This window comes from Pagrus major, chromosome 5, assembly GCF_040436345.1.
Source record: "Pagrus major chromosome 5, Pma_NU_1.0".
NCBI lineage: Eukaryota > Metazoa > Chordata > Actinopteri > Spariformes > Sparidae > Pagrus > Pagrus major.
In genome coordinates, this window is record NC_133219.1 from 25606766 (window position 1) to 25624014 (window position 17249).

Sequence of the window (17249 nt, forward strand, 5' to 3'; positions counted from 1 at the left end):
GGGGAATACAACATTGGAAGAAGGCGGAATCTTCGTCACAACTCAGAAACAACAGTAGTTGCCCGTTTGTGTGGTTTCGCTTGGCCATAGAGCTACCTCTCCTCTCCATGCTGCTGTGTCGGGTTTCGGCAGTAAGCCAGACGTTCGCGAGTTGGAGACGGGGGTCACTCAGGGGAGGCGACCTCCTGCACCGTGCTCTTTCCTCTAGCTCAAGCCGCTGTCATGATGTGAGGTCAGGAGAAGGCAGCGCTCAGCCCGCGGAGACAGGCTCTGCTCAGGCACTGTACCGAGACACAGTGCTCCTTCCACGGACTGAATTCCCAATGAAGCTAACCGGACAGAAGCTGCTGGACCGTGAGCTCGAGATACAGAAGGTACGACGGTAGAAGCTGACGACTTTCCACTCAAAATAATGTCAGCTACATTTTTCTCTCGTTGACAGGTGGACACATATTGTAGAACATAACCTAAAGTCTTCTACATTTATTTAGGATTTATTCTTCTATTCGGCTTGCATTAGGTGCGCCGAGAGGCAGTTCGTTTCGATTTTCCCCTTCATTGTGAGATAAACAGACTAGGCTGAATTATACAGACTAAAAATAAGCCTTGACTTAGGTTTGGCGACACATACTGACTTATCGTCTTATGGTCTCTAGGTTCGTCTGTGTGTGCATACTTAGCTTTGCACAACACAAATCTGTCTACTGAATGCTGATGGTTAAGCACTGCTACAGACAACTCTGTGTTAATGATGCTTTGTTTTTGTCATGTCATTAATACTAATACTCTCTACATATGCAGAAATGTGGATTTGCAGATTTGTACTCCTGGCAGAGAGAGAGGAAGGCCAAGAAGGAGTTCTGTCTTCATGATGGACCACCTTATGCCAATGGGGACCCTCATGTAGGACATGCACTCAATAAGGTGATCATCAACCGGTGTGCTTGTAATGTTTCAGTTATTCCTTACTGTTTTGGTTTGTTATAACAAATACTAAGCACCGAGGTATTATTTGACTGCTACCAGTATGATTTAGTTACTGTTGTTAAAGTTATCAGCTTTCTGGTAGCAGTGACAAGTCAAACACTGCCAAGATGATCATTAAAAGTGTTATCTTGTGTCATCCAGATCCTTAAAGACATCCGTAACCGTTTTGAGATGCTGAGGGGGCGACAGGTCCACTACATCCCAGGGTGGGACTGCCATGGCCTGCCCATCGAGCTGAAAGCTCTGGGGAAGTTGGCGACCAGCGGCCTTGACCCGCTGCAGATTAGACATAAAGGTAGAGACAGACTGACAAACAGAAGGCTGAATGAACATTAGGTCTATTAAATTTAAAGATGCTGTAATGTGTTCTTTTTGCCCCATCCAGCACGGGCGTTTGCTGAGCAGGCCATAGCTCGTCAGAAGGCTGCTTTCCAGCGCTGGGGGGTGATGGCTGACTGGGACCAGTGCTACTACACGTATGATGGGGCCTATGAGGCAGCTCAGCTGAAAGTTTTCCAGGAGATGCACAACAAGGTGGGCAATGATGTGTCCTGCCCAGACTGAAGAGGCCATTAACTATTAACCTAAATAGTAACATTGGTAGTTGTCATAAGTATGTAAAACCAACAGAAAGTGATGTCCTAAGCATGTGAATGTGATTGAAGCTTAATCTTTATCTCTCAGTGGCTGTACAGTTTGATATTATTCTTTTTTCTTTAGACACTTTAATATTTTTTATTCCACTTTGTTGTTCTTCAGGGGCTCATCTACCAGGACTACAAGCCAGTCTTCTGGTCTCCTTCATCACGGTGCTGAGATAATATGCTGAGCATGGAGGCATATTTTTTTAAAATTCTATATTTATACACTAGGAATTTTACTGCTCTATGCTTAAATCCTCTCTCCGTGCCTGTTTAGAACGGCCCTAGCAGAGGCAGAGTTGGAGTACAACTCCGAGCATGTGAGCAGAGCCATCTATGCCACATTCGCCCTGATCACACTGCCGCCTAAGATAGCTGCAGAAGCAGGTAATACAGACACACACATACCTGTAATTCAGAGCTTTATTAAAAATGTCACTTCTGATTGGTTGGGGAATCTTTTGACTTGTGTGTATGGTTTGTGTACCTCAACAGATCTTGAAAATGTCTCTGTGTTGGTGTGGACCACCCAGCCTTGGACCATTCCTGCAAACCAGGCCATCTGCTACATGCCCAATGCCCAGTAAGTATCTAAGTATCTACATCATGAAATTACATGAGAATGCGGTCAGGCATGACTCAACTTTCAGCTACTTCAGCTGTGTTTTTTTCATCTTCACCTGTTTTTGTCGAGTTCAGGTGTACTTGTCAGACTCGGCTCACCTGGGGAATGATTGAGAATAATAATAATAATAATAATAATGATAATACTGAGACTACAGAATAATAAGATAAAACTGGCTAAGCCAGTTGAGGCTTAAATTCTTCTTGTCAGTGGCCTTCTTTGTTTATGGTTATTTTATTATCAGAAAATCAATGTGGTAATGCAGTATTAGAGTCTAAATGCTGTTGTAGCACCTTGTTTGAAAAGATATAAATACTAAAGGTTTATAGATATCTGGTTTGGGGCTTTCGCTGTAAAATGTCTTATTCTTATTTGACTGACAAGATCATGTCTTTGTCTTGAATAGTGATGTGGTACCATATGACCCCATCATACTGTGTAGTGTTATTTTTGAAAGGCTTCAGCATGTGTCTTGTTTTGTGGTGGCAGGTACTCTGTGGTGAAGAGGGCCGACAACTCTCAGCTGCTTTTAGTGGCCAGTGAGCGCACAGCCAGCATGGCTGCACTGCTAGGCACAGAGCTGGAGAGTGTGGGCACCTTCACAGGTAATACACACACACACACACACACACACACACACACACACACACGGAGCTGTCTTTAGGGTGTGTTTTGTGCTAATGATCCCTGTACTTTTCTTCCAAGGCTCTGAGCTTGAGGGTGGGATTTGCAAACATCCCACAATTCCTGACAAGGAAGTACCACTGTTGCCGGCGAATCATGTGACTATGGCAAAAGGAACAGGATTGGTCCACACAGCACCAGCTCACGGCATGGATGATTACAGTGTGGCTTCACACTTTAAACTGTCTGTGGTAGGTTGTAGTTTTAAAAAACCAACCTTTCAGGAATCAAGAAAAGCTGGTCATACCATGTAAGATGATGTGTTTTTAGTAGTTCCATAAAACTCAATGACCATAAAATTCAGTGCTGAAATGATTACCCAACAGAAAGGTTATACATGGTAATTTCGGATAATTGATCAATTGTTATTTATCAAGTAAAAAGCAAAACATGGCTGACATGATATGATTAAACATCTGTGTAACTGTGTGGTGTTTTTTTCTACCAAAGGAGTGTATGGTGGATGCGGATGGCAAGTTCACTGAATTAGCCGGCCCTGAGCTGCAGAATCTGTCTGTGATGACAAAAGGGACGGACAAAGGTACAGCTAAACTATGTGAAATTAACAATAAACTATCTGCCATGTTATTATGTGCACTGTAAGTGGTCATGTTATTTTTCATATCTTTGTCTCTAACTTCTGTTCTCCTATTTCCTGTTTGTGGAATCCCCTTCCTGCATGTGTTAGTGATTTCCATGCTGCAGCAGTGTGGGGCTCTGGTGAAGGAGGAGCAGTGTGTCCACAGTTACCCGTATGATTGGAGGACAAAGCAGCCTGTCGTCATCAGGCCCAGCAAACAGTGGTTCATCAACACGGCGTCACTAAAAGACAAGGCCAAGGTAAAGCTGGAAAACAGAAGCTTATGGTCAGAGAGGAAGAAATGTGTTCTATGTTTCAAGGAGGGGACTAACTTCAAATTTGCAGTTTGTTTCCAAGAGAAAAAAAATGCCTTTGGTGTGTGTGTCTGTCCAGGAGGCACTGCAAAAAGTGCGTATTTTGCCAGAGTCAGCACGGGGCAGCCTGCTGGCCATGCTGGACAGACGGACCTATTGGTGCATCTCCAGACAGCGAAGTTGGGGCGTCCCGATCCCTGTCTTCTATCACAGAGAGACTGGAGAGGCTCTCATCAACAAGTAAGCTGATACACACCACATATGCAAAAACAAGCTCATACACTTGCTTGGATAAACACTAAAACTACATGCACGGTCACATTTTTAGAGATATTACAGACACTTTCTTTCATACTCAAACACAGACACACACAAATATGATATATATGAAACTTTCTCTATGTCTCTGGCCTCTACAGATACTCAGTGTCCCATATAGGAAAGCTGTTCAAAGAAAAGGGCAGTGACTGTTGGTGGGAGCTTCCTATTGAGACTTTGCTGCCAGCAGAGGTGCTTCAGAAGGTGAGAATACTGTGGGTAGTGTAATTCTTCCCTCTAATATGATGAGTATTATAATTAACGCCGCCAGGGAGGTTATGTTGTCACCTGTGTCCATTTGTTGGTTGGATTTTCAGCAGGATTACACAAAAACTACTGAATGGATTCCCACCAAACTTGGATGGAGGATGGGTCTCAGAATAGACCCCATTAGCTTTTGGTGGGGATGTGGATAAAGGGATAGACCTAGGAAATGTTTCTCACTGTCTTTTTTTTTCATTTTCATTCAATTACTCAGGAAATAAAACATGGTTCTTGATGAAAAAAATCAGGCATATTTATGTGGCTATCTATGAGTGAGTTATATTTCATGCGAATAAAGGTGACTCTTGGGCCTTGGTGGAGGTGTGCATTCTACTGAGTGCCATTCTAGTTATTAACGCTATTTCAGAGGTTTTTACAGCTTGGCAGGAGTAGACACTAACCAACATAAAACCAGTTGCTCTTCGGGGGCAAATAAAGTTGAACTTCAACTTCAACTCAAAATTGCCTACTTTTACAAACACTTAAAAAAACACACAGGTATATAATTAAACCTTCTTGTCCATAACCAGTTTTCTGTTAAGCAGAGAAAGGCAGATATGTTTGTTAGGAGTTGGTACAGTTTGAGTTATTGTTATTCTAGTGGCTGAAAATTGATTGGGAAGCTTAAACATGATCATCAAAATTGTCATTAGTTGTCATCTGTTTTCTGTTGACCAACTAATTAATCACCCCTTGCTCACAACCATTTACCCGTGTGTGTCTCTGTCAGAGTAAAGCAGGTCCAGTGACTGACTATGTTCGTGGAGAAGATGTTCTTGACATCTGGTTTGACAGCGGAGCATCATGGGCTGCTGTACTAGAAGGTACATCTGATATTTCCTTAGTCTGTCCTGTTCTGCAGATTATAATAAGTACAGATAGATTTAGTTAATTTTGTGAGAATGAGCATCTGTGAAATTGTGATGAGCCCTAACACTAATAAAAGTATTGCATCCTTATGTTAACAATGGTCGCTCCTGCTCAGCAGAGATGTGATTGTTGAAAACAGCTGTGATGCCTGTTACTTACTTCCTCTGCAAAAATGATATGGTTTCTCACCCAGTTTTCTTAATCTTCAAAAAGTGACTACTTCAGTTAGCATTGATATTGTACACGGATGTGTTAATGTTGCTCCTTTTAACCTTCTCTGTCTCTATTCATACTCATCAGGGTTGTTCTCAGAGTAGCAGCAGTTAATTCTCCATCTAATTTCAATGACTATTAGCCTTCACGATGCCTTTAATCAGTTCTCCTTTCATTAGGTTTATTGTAGAGAAATCTACTTACACTTGTCTTACGTAGTCTAATTAAGTTGCTTTGCAAAGTGTATCGTCAGCACAAGCCGTTAGAAGGCAGCACAAACCTGGATTAGAAGGCACTGCAGTCTTGGCATACCATGTGTCTGCAACTCAGCATTAGTAGAACTGCAGACAAAAAAATGAGTGAAATCAGTAAAGGCTGCGAGATAGAACTTTCTTACCTAGGGATTGACCGATTATTCGATCCGATATTCAACCTTTTTCTGATCATTGGAATCTGTGTTGCTGTTTTTTGTCCAATTGCTGATACGAGAAATATTTCCTAAAAATTAGCTACTTCAGCTACTTTGTATGCATGATGTGGTTGGAACATATATCATGCATACCTAGCAAAGTGCCAGTGTGGGATAAAGTTTCAATTGAAGAAGAACAATGTGTTTTACTAATCTCATTGATGACTTTTATTAAAAGTACAGCAGCTGTTTCTAACATGTTAGCTGTTAGTAGACACAAGTGCATTTTTATTTTTTTTAGCCACACCTTGATCTAGATGGATATTTCTAAACAGCTATTACCAGTAGATGGCTAATCTAAAATTTTGTACATTAACACCCTCAGGACCAATCCTACTTACTTTGGTGTCTTCCTAGCTTCCTGACAAATTTTGGGGGGTGAAATATCTCAACAAGTATTGGATAGTTTGCCATGAAAATTTGTACAGACATTCATCTCCACGTGTGTATGAATTGTAATAACTTTGATGATCCTCTGACTTTTCCTTTAGTGCAGGGCGGTCCAAAGTGAGGCTCTCTGGCCAAGATGTCTGGTGTACCAGATGTTTCTTGGGAATTATTTTTTAATTGATTCTAATATAAATCACTGTTAATGCTGTTTTATTTTTTGTGCTGTAATTTGTAGTATGAGAATCTCTAATATTTTTTTATATATATAATTTAATAATTAAGGATTGTATCATTTAAGAATTGGTGGGCAGAATGAGTCTTCACACAGAAGGTCAGTCATTTAAGGGAACTTAAGGGAGATCCTAGTACCATTTTGCATCTTACCAATAAGTGTTCGCTTTGGCCCATGGTACACCATTAAGTTTCAGTTTTAGCCCTCCAAGGGAAAATGTTCCTGCACCACTGCTCTGATTGAAAAACTTCCCATCACCCTCATCTGTATTTTGTGTTAAAGGAACAGTTCACCCAAAAATGAAATGTCAGTCATTATCTAATCACCCCATGCCGATGGAAAGTGGGGTGATGTGCAGCATTCTCCTAAACAACTAAAGTAGATGGGGACTTGACTTAAAATGTAAAAAACAACAGGAAAAAAACATAAAATGGCTCCATACAGCTTATCAGGCATAATCCAAGTCTCAGGAAACCCAGAGATCCCAAATTGATTTGAAAAGACAGTATTTACACCCTCAACGCACTGTTGAGCTTGTGCACCCACTTCAGACGGGGTGGACACTAACGCGTTTAGCTTAGCAGTTACAGTGAAGATTTAGTTTTTAAAGAGGTATAGATAACTTATTCTCAACTTAATTTGGGATCTCTGGGCTTCTGGAGACTTAGATTTGTATTATTTTTTTCCCCATCTACTTCAGTTGTTTAGGAGAATGCCACAATGCTGTTTTGCTCTGAAGCTCCAGAAATGTTTTGTGGACTACAAACCTCACCAAACTTCCCATCAGCATGGGGGTGAGGAGATAATGACTGAATTTTCATTTATGGGTGGACTGATCCCTCAAGTACTAAGGAGCAAATGGTACCACTGTGAGCTTGTTGATGTACTAACATTAGCATTTAGTTTAAAGAACAGTCTCAAAGAGCAACTGGCATGGCTGTAAACTCTGCTTGTTGTAAAAACAAGTCACGTGGACCAAATAACTAATAACTTGTGTATCAGAACACAATACCTAATGACCTGTTAAAGTGGACCTGTTCACTGTTACCATTTGTCATTTCCAGAGGAGATAGAGGGAGACACTGAGGAGCCTGAGTCCCGTCTCAGCTGGCTCCCTGCTCCACTCCGCAAACCTCTGGTCACAGGTTTATTGATCATCCACCTACTACGGCCAACACAGCAGCCTTTTTCTTCTAATGTGTCTTTGGCCCTTTCTGTCTTTATTTCTAAGGCTTTTTGTGTGGAACTCTTCGGGATAGCATGAATCTCAACCTCTCCCCTCTCCCTTATGCATGCAGTATACACACAGAGCACCTGACTTGGGAAAACACTGTGACATTTTGCCAATTGGCCAAAACTTCTCTGCTGTTTGTTTTCCATGGCTACAACATCTGTCTGTTAGAAAGCCACTTACATTAAAACTTGTAGCCATCTTGATTTGTAGCCTGTATGGACAAGACAATTGTCAAATTTAATTGTAGTTGTTGCAATTTTACAGCTAACACTGCCTGGTCTTTCTTCTCTTTTCCAGACACTTCTGTTACCTGGGTCATGCACTAACCATTCTGTTAACCTTTTGTTTGTGCATGACTACAAGTCACATATTTCACCCCTCTTTTCTTCTGCAACCGGCCTTCCTCCACCCCTCCAGAGTCAGACTCCAGGGCAGATGTATATGTGGAAGGGAAGGACCAGATTGGAGGCTGGTTTCAGTCCTCGCTGCTCACCAGTGTAGCTGTCAGGAACAAGGCACCTTACAAGTGAGTATCCCATCCACTCGTTATAGTCTACACTAGGTCTGATTTACTGTAAATGACTCTGTGTGTGAGATGCATAGAAAATAATACATTGAATTGAAACTACCATTGCAGTTGGGGCTGAATAATTAATCAAAAATATTATCGCAATATGGTCAAGTGCAATATTCAGTATGCAGAAGCTGCAGCTTTTTGATACAGGTAAAATGTGTGTGACAAACAGCATTATAATGAAGTACCGTAGTGCTGCAGAGATGTCCTGACCTATAAATGTTGTTCTCCAGATGTAAGAAAGCATGTATGTTTGGCACAGACCCAGGCAAATGTCACATCATCATGATTTAAATCATTTTTTCAGTGAAAATGGAAATTTGATGAAAAATGTATCATTCCCACTAGTCGACAGTCAGTGGATTATACTGTATAACAGTCGTAACATCTGTCAACATAATCTCAATATGTTTTTTACCATATTGTGCAACCTTAATTGCAACACAAAAGTTTGCAATTTCTTGGATACATTATCTAACATTAATAAATGGTGTTTGAATGAAAAAAGCATCTGATGAATATTGCTTTCATAAGCTTAAAACAAGCTTGAAATGGGTCATCATTGGCGAAATGATGGTGATAATTATCACCCACAAGTTTATCAGTTTGCAACAATTTATCGATTATTCATCAACTACTAATCGCCAACTATTTTGATAGTTTAATAATATCCGTTTTTTTTCCTTCTTTTTTAAAAAAAAAATCTTTTTAAAAAGTCTAAATTCTTAAGTATGGATATTTTCTGGTTTCTTTACTCCTCTATGACAGCAAACTGAATATCTTTGGGTTGTGGAAAAAACAAGACATTCGAGGACATCATCTTTGGCTTGACTTTTTTTTATTTATTTTTTTTACATTTTTCTGATAATTTGTAGACAACTATATAAACTACTATTTATGACAACTAATCGATGAATCAAGAAAATAATCAACGGATTAATTGACAATGAAAATAATCTTTAGTTGCAGCCCTACATGGAAAACCGATAACAAAGAATGGTCAACAGTGAAGAAACAGAGGTTCAGATATTTTGACTTTTGGTCTCTAGTATGAGCTCTAAAATCACTTGATCCTACATTTCCCATAGTGCAACTTGATGGTGTCCTTCAAATTAGACTCCCCTTGCCTCATACAGTATATGGCCCCTTGTTTCTAAACTTTTTCTAAACTTTAGTAAGCTACCTGAGGCTTTCATTCTAAAATTTCAAGAATGCCACTTAATGGCATCTTTAATTATGGCATCTGACATTTATATGCCCCATAATTTTTTTATCTTGATTTTGCTGATATGAGACACTGATGTTGTGTGTGATTTGTGTGTGTGTAGGTCTCTGGTGGTCCATGGCTTTGCTGTCAGTGAGAAAGGAGAGAAGATGTCCAAGTCTCTGGGCAACGTTGTGGATCCTGATGCAATCATAAATGGAGGGAAGGTGAGGTCAGGAGAGATAGTGAAAAATCCCCATTAAACTGTTGGACTCTTGTGATTTTAAGTATTCTTTTACAGATTTATGGGGGAAGTTTAACTTCTGTTTTTTTCCTTTTTTATACCTAGTGGTGTATCCCTAGCATATACAGAGATCTTTTTAGTTCGAAGTGGTAAGTTTTTAGTTATTTGGGTGACCTGACCTTCTAACATTTTAAAGTTAAAATGGTATTGTTATTTATATTTTTTCAGGACCCCAGTATGCCAGCCTACGGGGCAGATGTGCTGCGTTGGTGGGTGGCAGAGTCAAACGTCTTCTCTGAGGTTCAGATTGGACCCACTGCTCTCAACGCAGCCAGAGACAACATCAGCAAGGTACCAGTGCAGTCAGGATATGATACAAGTGACCAGTAATCTTTTTTATGAACAGTACTCACTGCTTTCACACTCTTTCCATATTTCTTTCCCAGTTGAGGAACACTCTGAAATTCCTGCTCGGCAACCTGCAGGGCTTCGACCCTCGTGTGCAGGCTGTGGACCCCAAAGAGATGCACTACATCGATCAGTACATGTTGCACCTGCTGCGCGAGTACAGTATCAAGGTGTGTTTGTGTGTCCGAACAGCCAGCAGCTGACTGAAACAAGGGTAAATGTGAAAACCAACTAAGTGTGTGTATGTGTGTCTTTACAGGTGACAGATGCCTACAGTGAGTTTGATGCTGGCAGGGTCATCCGTGTCCTCCAAGCCTTCATCACCAGAGACCTCTCCAGCTTCTACTTTAGCATAATCAAAGACAGGTAAAGGCAATGTGAATACCACAAAACTTTAAACTACATTAAACTACTTACTGGCGGTAAGTAGCTATTTTACTTGCACATCCTCCTTTGTCTCTCCCTTTATCTGTTTCTTTCTTTCTGCATCTTTCTCTCAGGTTGTACAGTGATCCAGAGGACTCACTGGGCAGAAGATCATGTCAGACAGTTTTAGAGGAAATTCTGGATGGAGTGACCAGATCCATAGCTCCCATCCTGCCACATCTAGCTGAAGAAGTCTACCTACTTGCACCAGGACATGACAGTGCGTGCCTGTCTGGTTGTGTTGACAAACAGATTTAGGGTTACTCCTTATGACTGTGAATGAGTTTCTCATGAGTTTTGCTACTTTCTAACAAGAGTGTTCTTAAACTGTAATTGTTTCTTTAGAAGAGGGGACATTATTCAAGAGCGGCTGGATCAAAAGCAGTTCTGTGTGGCGGCGACCAGGATTGGAGGAGGCAGTGGAAGGGGCATGTGCCATCAGGGACTCCTTCCTGTCTTCCATTCCAGGCAAAAATCCAGCTCAGTTTGACCTCACTGTTGCCATTGAACCTGGTTTGCTGTTTGAACTCATGGAGGTAAATCAAACATTGTCAACAAGCCACTATACATGGGTTAAATACATGCAATACAGATCCACAGGAGACACAGGATAATACTTCATATGTACAAATGCTGAAGAAATGGACCATGCCTTTAAATGGACAAATTTAAGTATAGTGACTGTGTTTCTAGTTGTTTAACTCCTTTTTGAAACAAAAATAGAAATGGGTATAGCATGGCTTGAGGACATCACATCATCAGAGTAATAGAATAATATGTACGTTATTAGATAGAATATGAAATGTACAACTACGTGAGTTGCAAATGTCACCTGTAATGTGTTATTTTCCAACATAACACTACATTGATAAAATCCCAGGCTTTTACTGTATCACTTTATTAAAGGTGCAACATATTCTGCACAGGTAATGTAACTACATATGTTTACAATATTATCTATTGTTTAATTATAAGATAATAAGTACAAAATCTAAAATATGCATGACCCATGAATTAAGTATCGATTCAACTCACTGATTTTGTATAATGTTAATGTTTTTTTTAATATTGTCAGTCTATTTAACGGAACAGTACAAATACAAGCTCACACCCTCCTCCACTTCTCTCCACAGTCTCTCCAAGAGGAGCCCACTTCCACCTCCTCACAGCTGGCTGAGCTGATGATGGTAGCACGAGTCAACCTAACCAGTAAGCTACCACGGGACCTGCCCCTAGATGCCCAGCTCAGCCATGGGACCTTCCTCATCAATCTGGAGGGTGAGCATGCAATGCTAAACTAATGATATAATGATTCAAATGTAAGCAAACCATGATGTCATACTAGACCTTTCTCACAACACGTTTCCACCTGTTAAAGGGCCCGATTTAACCAAAGCGAATGGTGCGAAATGTAAATACTTTTGTTTGATATTCAAAAATTAACTTAAATTATTAACAGAATGTAAAGCCATTTGGCCATTGGCTTTATTTTAAAGACATTTATATACTTTAATGCCAAGATGACTAATGAAGTTAGCATGCTAACCAGCTAGCAGTCCCATCCTTTTCTTGTAATACCACTCTGAGCTCCCTGTCCAGACAGCTAGCTGCACAGCTAACTAGGTAATGGTTGAATGAAGACGTTTACTCAAACAGTTTCAAGTGTTCATAATATTAATTTATATTCATAAGCTTCTTTATCCCAACATAAAAAAGCAGCAAAATGTTACTTTTTTTATCTGTTAAAAATGACAACCTTATTTAAAAAGGCCTATTAAATAATTCCTACACTTATGTAAAGCCTTTATGTAAATAATCAGATAGTATTCCTACTGTTTCAACAGCTTTGTATTATATTTTAATTGTGCAATTATATTGTGTGTATACTGTTTATCTCCTCATGAATATGACTTATTTTGCTACTGCAATAGCCAAATTATCTCACAATATCACCATTACATTAAATGTCACATCAAGTACTCCAGTGCCTGGAATATAGGGGGATCTATTGGCAGAGAAGGAACATAATAGTTAGTTATGTTTTAATTATACAGTACCTTTTATACCAGAGATGGGGACTTGAGTTTGCGACTTCGACTCGCGAACTATCTTCATTTTAAAAAATTTTGGCGCATCAACATTGAGAAAACAAGCTGAACGTCATTCCCTCATGCGTGCAGCCAGAGATGGCGACAACACTATGACGGTGAGCACAACAACTGCTGCTGCTCTCCCGTTTGTCATAAGCTTTGCCTATAGAAACTACACATAAGGTGCAAACAAAAGACTCGCCAAATGCAACGTTTGCGGAATAAATATAAAGGATGCTGGATCGACCACATCAACCCTTTTTTTTTTTTACATTATTTTTTTGGCCTTTTATATGGCTTTATTGATAGGACAGCTTCAGAGATGACAGGAAACAGGATGAGAGAGGGTGACACGCAGCAAAGGGCCTCAGGTCAGACTCGAACCCAGGGCCACTGCAGCGAAGACATAACCTCCGTACATGGGATGCCTGCTCTACCAACTGAGCTAATGGGCACCCCAACCACATCAAACTTTATCAGGCACCTGAAAACACACCTGGATAGGTCAGTCACTTGGTAATGTGAAAGTTAACCTCAGCGCCTTTGGGCGGTTAGCAGACATGTTTAGCACAGCATCAACAGCATGCAAGAGGTCAGTTTACTTTGAGTTCAGAATTTTTCTTCACTAAGTTAAACACTGAAAAATGTCAAGCATGAGAAGGTTGTGCTATCCAGCCAATAAGTGAAGTACTGATAATTGATGCACTATCATAAAGTAAACTGCAGTGTTAAGTGACTTAAACCAGTGCTGCTACACACATTTAGTACAGTGTGCTACTTGCATGTAAACCTAGAACTGATAGCAAGCAAACCCATGGTTGTGATGGGTTTATTCCAAAACACAAACATTTCTTTCAGAAATAAAAGTCAGCTGATGTTTACTGTTAAACAACACAGACATTTGTATCCACAAAAATGTTCTGTAAGAAAAGGACTTAAGACTGCTAATAACTCCAATGATATTTCAGCACGAGTTTTATATTCATGCAAAGAATCATTTTTGTCACACAAAGAAAGGTGCCAATTTTCACAAATGATAGATATCTCTTTTTGAACAAAACTGTTCATGTTTTAATATCACCAGTTTTTCATTGTGTGATTTTTTTTTTTCATATTGCATTGCAATAGCCTGTTTAAAGTGATCATATACCAAACAACTAATCAGTGCTGACAATACTCTATGCTAAAAGATAAATGAGTGATGATAATACAGTACATGCTTTGAATTCCTTAGATATAATTATGCAGTGTTCTTAGCAGACAGGATGACATGCAGCAGATGATTGAATGCTCATTACAACCATAAGAGACTTGAGACTTGACTTGGTATAAAGCAGAGATGCTCACAAGTCCAAGAGCTTTTTATATCTAGAGCGGAAGAAGGTCCACTTCCATGGAGTCTTCCATGTTGCACCACCATATTTCCAAAGTAGCCCAGATCTGAAAAACCAGACACTGGCTCTAGAGAGGGCCTTTCACATTTTTCACTGCCACTGTAGGGGCAAGTGAGGTGAGGGATGTTCAGTTTGTTCCAATCTGCAAATACACCATTAGATGCCACCAAAGCCTAAACACTGGACCTTTTAACAACTTCTCTCCTCTTTCATATCTTTCACACAATTAATAAACCCAGTGTTAACTGAGCCATGTGATTAGCTGCTCCAGTTATCCACAATCACCAGTGTTGGCCTCAGATAAGCTAGAGGTTCCAATGAGAGCCAGACTTGGTTGAACTTGCTTCATGATACAGGCCCTTGTGCTTCTCCTGCTTGGACAAATCAAAAATGTCTGCAGTGAAAAAGGTCTATATCATTGAGAAATAAAACGTGATTAATATGTGTGTATCTATCCTGTCAGGTGGTGTTATCCGTGAAGACAGTGCCTACAGTATAGCAGTGGTACCCACTGCTGCTGCCCGGTGCCCGCGGTGCCGCCGCTACACTGCACAATCAGCAGACTGCCTGTGCCCGCGCTGCCAGACCGTCGTTTCACAGGCTCAGTGAAGGGCATAGATATTGTATCACCCTGACGACCAGCAAACATCACCTCAGCTGTTGTGTTTCCCTGCTTCCCATGAAGTTGCTTTGGAGGGCTGAAATATTAAGCAGGTTTTACAATTCTTGTATCTGTTTGCTGAGAGATTTAAAACTGACTCCAGATCACTGCAGTTTTCTCTCAAAGCAAAGACCTGCAGCCCGGCACAGGACTGGCATTGTAATGACCTAATAGCAGATAAGCAAACTATTTCTCAATGTGCTTCACACTTCACTATAATGCACTTGTACTTTCCTTGAACAGCCTTTTTGAACTCTAAAACCAAAATGTCCAAGGTGGTTGTGGTCAGATGGCTGTGGCATCAGTGTGCTACTGACATTTGGTCTCATATAGCATGATCAGGATCGTTTACTGTATTAAGAGTTGGGAACTGAAAATATTGATTTGATTTTCAGTCTAGAAGGGACGCCATTAAATGGAGCTTATGTTTGTTAAATGTGTAAATGTACTGAAAAGGAATTCACTACCATTGAGTGTCACTGTGTGACAGCAGCTGAGAGAAACCTTTTATATATTGGGTGCGGGTAAGTTCTTGTAAATGCCTACCTTTGTGTAATAAATTATTTTCCTTGTAAAATTAAATAATTGAAGGTATATAAAAGTATCTGTAAATTATAAATAAATTGAGTTTTATGTGTTTCAGCAGAATGTAACATTTAACCAATAAGACTGCATTATGTCAACAGAAATAATATCTATGTTTCTGAGAAACCTCTTTATTCTGCATTGGATGAGCCCAGTGGGAGCTGTTGGACATGGGACTACAGAATAGGAGGTGTACAGGCACAGCTAGTACAATATTGTCTGCATATATAAATAAAAAATAAGGTCCTTTTCTTTTTTATGATACATCTCTTGACCATGAGCGGGGAGGAGAAATGTCAAACAGAACTTTCATATGGCACACAGGACATCCACACACTGACATGTCATTTTTAACATTAATCAGACTGAAACTGAGGGTGAGGTGACAAAGAAAAGACATGCCCCATTCCTTAATATCCATCTCAAACATATCCAACCCTCAATACTCTTCATAACACAATTTATGTTGCATGTATGAAAATATGATGGATTAAAAAAAGTTAAAAGCCTATCATATCCACTGTGTATATCACTGCCTTCAACAACAAAGTTGTGAGGATGAATTAATCATATTAACATGAAATGAAAAACAACATAAAACCTCCTCCTTGATAATGATGAAAAGGGGCAAGAAGGCAGTTTATCATTTGTTCACTGTGGTGCCTCAACCACCCTCTCCTTCTCAGGGTCAGTCCTCAGTGGTGAGGGCCTCCACAGCCTCCAGCAGGTGCAGGGCCAGACTGTACTGGGCGTGGTTCTCTGGGAGGATTTCAATCAGACGGCCGACCAACCTGCTGGTCTGCGGCAGGGGGATCAGGGGGCACCGCAGCTCACTGGGGTCCTGCAGCACACAAAACAAATTATGTACATTACAAACAGGCAGTTAGGCCTTTCAGTATGTAACTGTATAACCCCCAATTAGGTGATATCAATATTTAAAGAACGTAATGCAACACAACTGTGTGAGCTGCAGTCTGAGCGTTGCAGCCTGCAGGCTCTAAAGCATAAAAAAACAAGAGAAAGCAGCATTTTGGGTTCACTTCCACTTTGTCACACTCAACATGTCCATATGCATTGGCATATTTATGACACTCTCATTGTCTATTTCTTTTTCTCTTCCTTCTGTGCAGTAGGTAGAGCAGTTCACAATCCTAGAAAGACACCATGTTTGTTCATTACTGTGGTCGTGGAAACCCTCTGAATGGTCCTGTATTGGCCCTTTGAAGATAATGGTGATAAAGTTTACAAATAAACGAGTGCAGACAGAACGACAAAAGCAAAAAAAAAAAACCTTAAACAATATTGAGGAAGACAAAATGGTCAATGATGGTCAGAAAATACAGACAATAACAAACAGACATAATGTAGTAAGTGTGCAGAAAGAGTGATTACAGTGACAGTATGTGTTTAAGTATACTTTGGGTGATATTTGTATGAGTGGCAGTGTCATGTATTAATGTGTGCAGTCTGGAATATGGCTTCTGAGTGGTGGGAAGAGTAAAGGAGAAAAGGGGTGAGAGAGAGCAAGAGAGGGGGAGAAAAAAGGAAAGAGAAAAAAGCATATATATGTATATAACTATATATTTATATAACATCACAATATTTCAACAATCATAATTATATACATAATAACAAGGGTGGATATTTGATTAGCTCTACATTAGTAGGAAAACAGGGAGGGGAGAGATAGAAGGAAAGATATGTATGTTGCTGGGTGAATGTGTAATGTAGGTGTGCGTGTGTCTCAGGAAACAAGAAAAAAATATATAATAATAACAACAATAATAATAATAATCATGGTGTATGTGTAATGGCTGATATGTTAAGATAGATGACAGTTTT

General features: G+C 40.1%; 2 protein-coding genes across 5 annotated transcripts in view; one reads left to right on the plus strand and one right to left on the minus strand.

Annotated features, from left to right (window-relative positions):
* Nucleotides 1–15666, plus strand: iars2 (isoleucyl-tRNA synthetase 2, mitochondrial). 3 transcript variants are annotated; one of them, XM_073467188.1, is made up of 24 exons: nucleotides 6–374; nucleotides 802–924; nucleotides 1129–1282; nucleotides 1373–1521; nucleotides 1747–1796; nucleotides 1906–2015; nucleotides 2124–2211; nucleotides 2743–2858; nucleotides 2959–3128; nucleotides 3388–3478; nucleotides 3626–3777; nucleotides 3911–4071; nucleotides 4251–4353; nucleotides 5144–5237; nucleotides 7652–7732; nucleotides 8239–8347; nucleotides 9724–9826; nucleotides 10072–10194; nucleotides 10290–10421; nucleotides 10511–10617; nucleotides 10752–10897; nucleotides 11026–11213; nucleotides 11811–11955; nucleotides 14625–15666. In XM_073467188.1, the coding sequence occupies exons 1-24, from the start codon at nucleotides 108–110 to the stop codon at nucleotides 14768–14770; spliced, it is 3108 nt and encodes a 1035-aa protein (XP_073323289.1). In that variant the 5' UTR covers nucleotides 6–107; the 3' UTR covers nucleotides 14771–15666. The 3 variants fall into 3 exon arrangements, with proteins under 3 accessions (XP_073323290.1, XP_073323289.1, XP_073323291.1); XM_073467190.1 differs by having other exon boundaries at nucleotides 22–374; nucleotides 11023–11213; XM_073467189.1 differs by lacking the exon at nucleotides 7652–7732 and having other exon boundaries at nucleotides 1–374; nucleotides 11023–11213.
* Nucleotides 15512–17249, minus strand: part of rab3gap2 (RAB3 GTPase activating protein subunit 2 (non-catalytic)) — a 23559-nt gene continuing 21821 nt past the window's right edge. For both annotated transcript variants that reach the window (XM_073467184.1, XM_073467183.1), the window contains exon 35: nucleotides 15512–16248. In XM_073467184.1, coding sequence (XP_073323285.1) covers nucleotides 16096–16248 — 153 coding nt within the window. In that variant the 3' untranslated portion in view covers nucleotides 15512–16095. The remainder of the gene's footprint in view (nucleotides 16249–17249) is intronic.

Bases quoted from the DNA above. Each gene is read 5' to 3' on its own strand.
- iars2 (XM_073467190.1), top strand. From the start codon at position 108: ATGCTGCTGTGTCGGGTTTCGGCAGTAAGCCAGACGTTCGCGAGTTGG. The intron at 925-1,128 runs GTGATCATCAAC...TGTGTCATCCAG, and splicing joins TAGGACATGCACTCAATAAG to ATCCTTAAAGACATCCGTAA. The intron at 8,348-9,723 runs GTGAGTATCCCA...GTGTGTGTGTAG, and splicing joins AGGAACAAGGCACCTTACAA to GTCTCTGGTGGTCCATGGCT.